This window comes from Pundamilia nyererei, unplaced genomic scaffold (genome assembly GCF_000239375.1).
Source record: "Pundamilia nyererei isolate P.nyererei 1_Seehausen unplaced genomic scaffold, PunNye1.0 scaffold00193, whole genome shotgun sequence".
In the NCBI taxonomy this organism is placed as follows: domain Eukaryota; kingdom Metazoa; phylum Chordata; class Actinopteri; order Cichliformes; family Cichlidae; genus Pundamilia; species Pundamilia nyererei.
In genome coordinates this window covers 293,091-295,896 of record NW_005187594.1, presented here as the reverse complement: position 1 = coordinate 295,896, position 2,806 = coordinate 293,091, and the positions used below count along the sequence as shown (strand labels likewise).

The following is a 2,806-nucleotide window of genomic DNA, read 5'->3' as shown; positions in this document are numbered from 1 at the left end:
ACTAGTTTTAGTATGATTAGTTTTATTGGTTCATTTCTTTGGCTCAGAATGAGCAAAGAGATCCTCAGTTCAATTCAGGATCATTTATTTACTGTCAAATCACAAGCATGTGCTTGTGAAACAGGCTGCAAATGCAACAGAAACCAGCTAAAGAAGTCGTGAAAATATAAAAAGTGAACGAATAATAGTGTTTTATTCTGGTAAAATCACTGATTACAGCAAGACACTAAATCATGGACAGCCTTTTACAAATTTACAGGTTTACAGGTAGACACATCATTATCAAGTCTAACATAAAAAGAAGACAAGAAGAAAAAAAATTAACAAAGGGATCACTACAAGGTGCAATCACCTTATCTGCAACAATTGTTTTCCTATTGGCGTCTGTCTTATACACCTGCCTGACTTGCTTTATCTGTTAGGTCCATGGCCTCCTTGTACAATGACTCACAATTTAGCACCAACATGGATGCGGCAGTGTCCAGGCTGTTTGATTCCCCGAGTGTTAAACTTGAGCAAGCTGTGGATTGGTTGGGTGAGAGAGCAAAAGAAGAGCACTTCTCTCTTGCTGATATCTGGGGGGTCTTAACTTCAGCTGGAATTATGAAACAGGTACCAGTGCAAGCACAAAGACAAACTATAGTTCATATAATTCTCATTTGAAATTCAGTTCTCTCTCTGCTATACAGACTAAGGCTTTCAGTGAAATCTCTGGTGTTCCATCAGATGGACCTACGGTGTCTTTCAGATGAGGCCAACAGGAATGCCACAAACCCTTATCCCATCTACTGTGCTATTGAAAAGCACTGCTTTACTCAAGGACCTATAGAAGGTACATACATACATAAAGACATGTTAGATTAGCCCCTTATTAAGTGGTTTATAATGCACTCTCGCATCTTTTAGGAAAATGGTTTGAGATAAGCCCCCACGAGGCCGGATTCACAGAGTTGGGTCTCTTTATCGAAACATCTCTCCTGGGCAGCAAATTCCAAAATGGAACGCTGCTGGAGAAAAAGAAAGAGATGGACATGGTCAAGTTACAGGGTGAGTGTTTACAGGCTGAACAGGGAATATGAGATTGGTTTGATGATGCCTAGAATATGTAGCTGATTTTACTTTCAAGTACGGATCCGATGAAGCTTTTCCACTTTAAATCACCAAGAGAACCACAAAAACTGTCATTATCAAAAGGGCAACATGGTGGCTCAGTGCTTTCCATTGTTGCCAAGTCAGTACAGTGTAATTTTGTGCAGTCTATATATTCTTCTTATGCTTGCAAATGTTACATCACAGTTTCACAGGGCTGCAGGTTATGTAAAAACAGGAAGGTACAAGGCCACATGACTTTTAGTGAAAATGTAAGTTGTTTTAATTTATCATCTTTGTTGTTATTTATTAGGGTTTATACAGAAAAACTAAACTGTAGCTTCAGGATAGTGAGGTGTGGTTTCATTTAGTGGCCCATTAACCAACCAACAAAGAGAAGACATCTTTCTGATGCTATTTACCCATGCACTTAGAGTAGGAACAGCCCAGAAAATGATTTAGGAACTGAGAACAAGAGCTGCTGTACATTTGTCTGATCTTATGGCTGCAGAAGATCAAAAAAATATACAGGCGCCAGACCATTTAAAGATTTAAAACCAGTAAAAGGATTTAAAAATAGATCCTAAATTCAATTGGAAGCCAGTGCATGGAGCCAGGATATGGACAGCCAGGAGTGACAAAATGAATTAAATAAATATATCATTACATAATTAATTAAATGCTGATTCATTTCATTTAAAACATTTAATAAATAAATTATTTATTTGCAATTTTATTTCATTAATGGCACATAATGACAAATTTAGAGCCATCTATGACATTGCTAAGACAAATAAGCAGGAGTCCAACTGAAGAGCTATCAGAGTGATTCAAAGCTAGATAGAGCTGGCAAATCGTCAGAAATTAAAGTGTTTTTTGAAAAATTGTTCCTGATGGCAGGAGATACGATGAAAACAGTAGTGGCTCAAGAATAGATCCCTGAGGCACGAAAGTGCCAAGCCAGAAATGACCAAACAAGGCTTTAGTTGAGAGATCAGCAGATCGTGATCCACCGTGTCAAATGCAGCAGTCAGAGCCAACAAAACAAGCAAGACAAGCAACAGTCCGCTGCTAACAAAATATCGTTCAAATTTCAGTGCAACCACAATGACCCAGACTAGTTTTCTCACTACTCTGATAACTTTAGATCCTTCTGAAAATTATTGCATGAAAACTCAACAGCACTTTCCAGTTAATCGGTCTGGAGACAAATACTAGTAAAATATTGTGAGAGTGACTGTCATTCTTTTATACATCTAAAACACATTAGAGGAAACCAGCCAAAAAAGAACTATGAAACCAACTAATTGGAAAGTATGATTGCATAGAGGCAGCCTGCACTGAACAATGGTGTACGCGACTTCCACTGCCAGGAATATAATGTAAAGCACGAGTCAATGTAGATGTTTCCTCATCTGTAGGAAGAAATAGGTTTCATTCCTAAATATTAATACAGAAGATTTTCAGTGTCTGGTGTAAAATACAAACATCTAAAATCATTTTCTCATTGTACAGGTATTTTAGGCTGTGCGATATCTAATGAGGAGACTCTCAGAGACTTTGTCCCTCAATGGCTGAATGGTAATCACAGTTTGAAAAGCATACCTGCTACATGTATGTTGACTGTGTTATCTTAACCTGCTCAGCGGTGTGTGTGTGTGTGTGTGTGTGTGTGTGTGTGTGTGTGTGTGTGTGTGTGTGTGTGTGTGTGTGTGTG

The 2,806-nt window shown here is 38.2% G+C and overlaps 1 protein-coding gene across 1 annotated transcript in view; it reads left to right on the top strand.

The window, feature by feature from the left end:
- Positions 1-2,806, top strand: part of LOC102199031 (cytosolic phospholipase A2 gamma-like) — a 22,364-nt gene that overhangs the window by 3,837 nt on the left and 15,721 nt on the right. The window contains exons 4-7 of the mRNA XM_005747276.1: positions 423-612; positions 727-832; positions 907-1,047; positions 2,605-2,670. Of these exons, the coding sequence (XP_005747333.1) occupies positions 423-612; positions 727-832; positions 907-1,047; positions 2,605-2,670 (503 nt within the window). The remainder of the gene's footprint in view (positions 1-422; positions 613-726; positions 833-906; positions 1,048-2,604; positions 2,671-2,806) is intronic.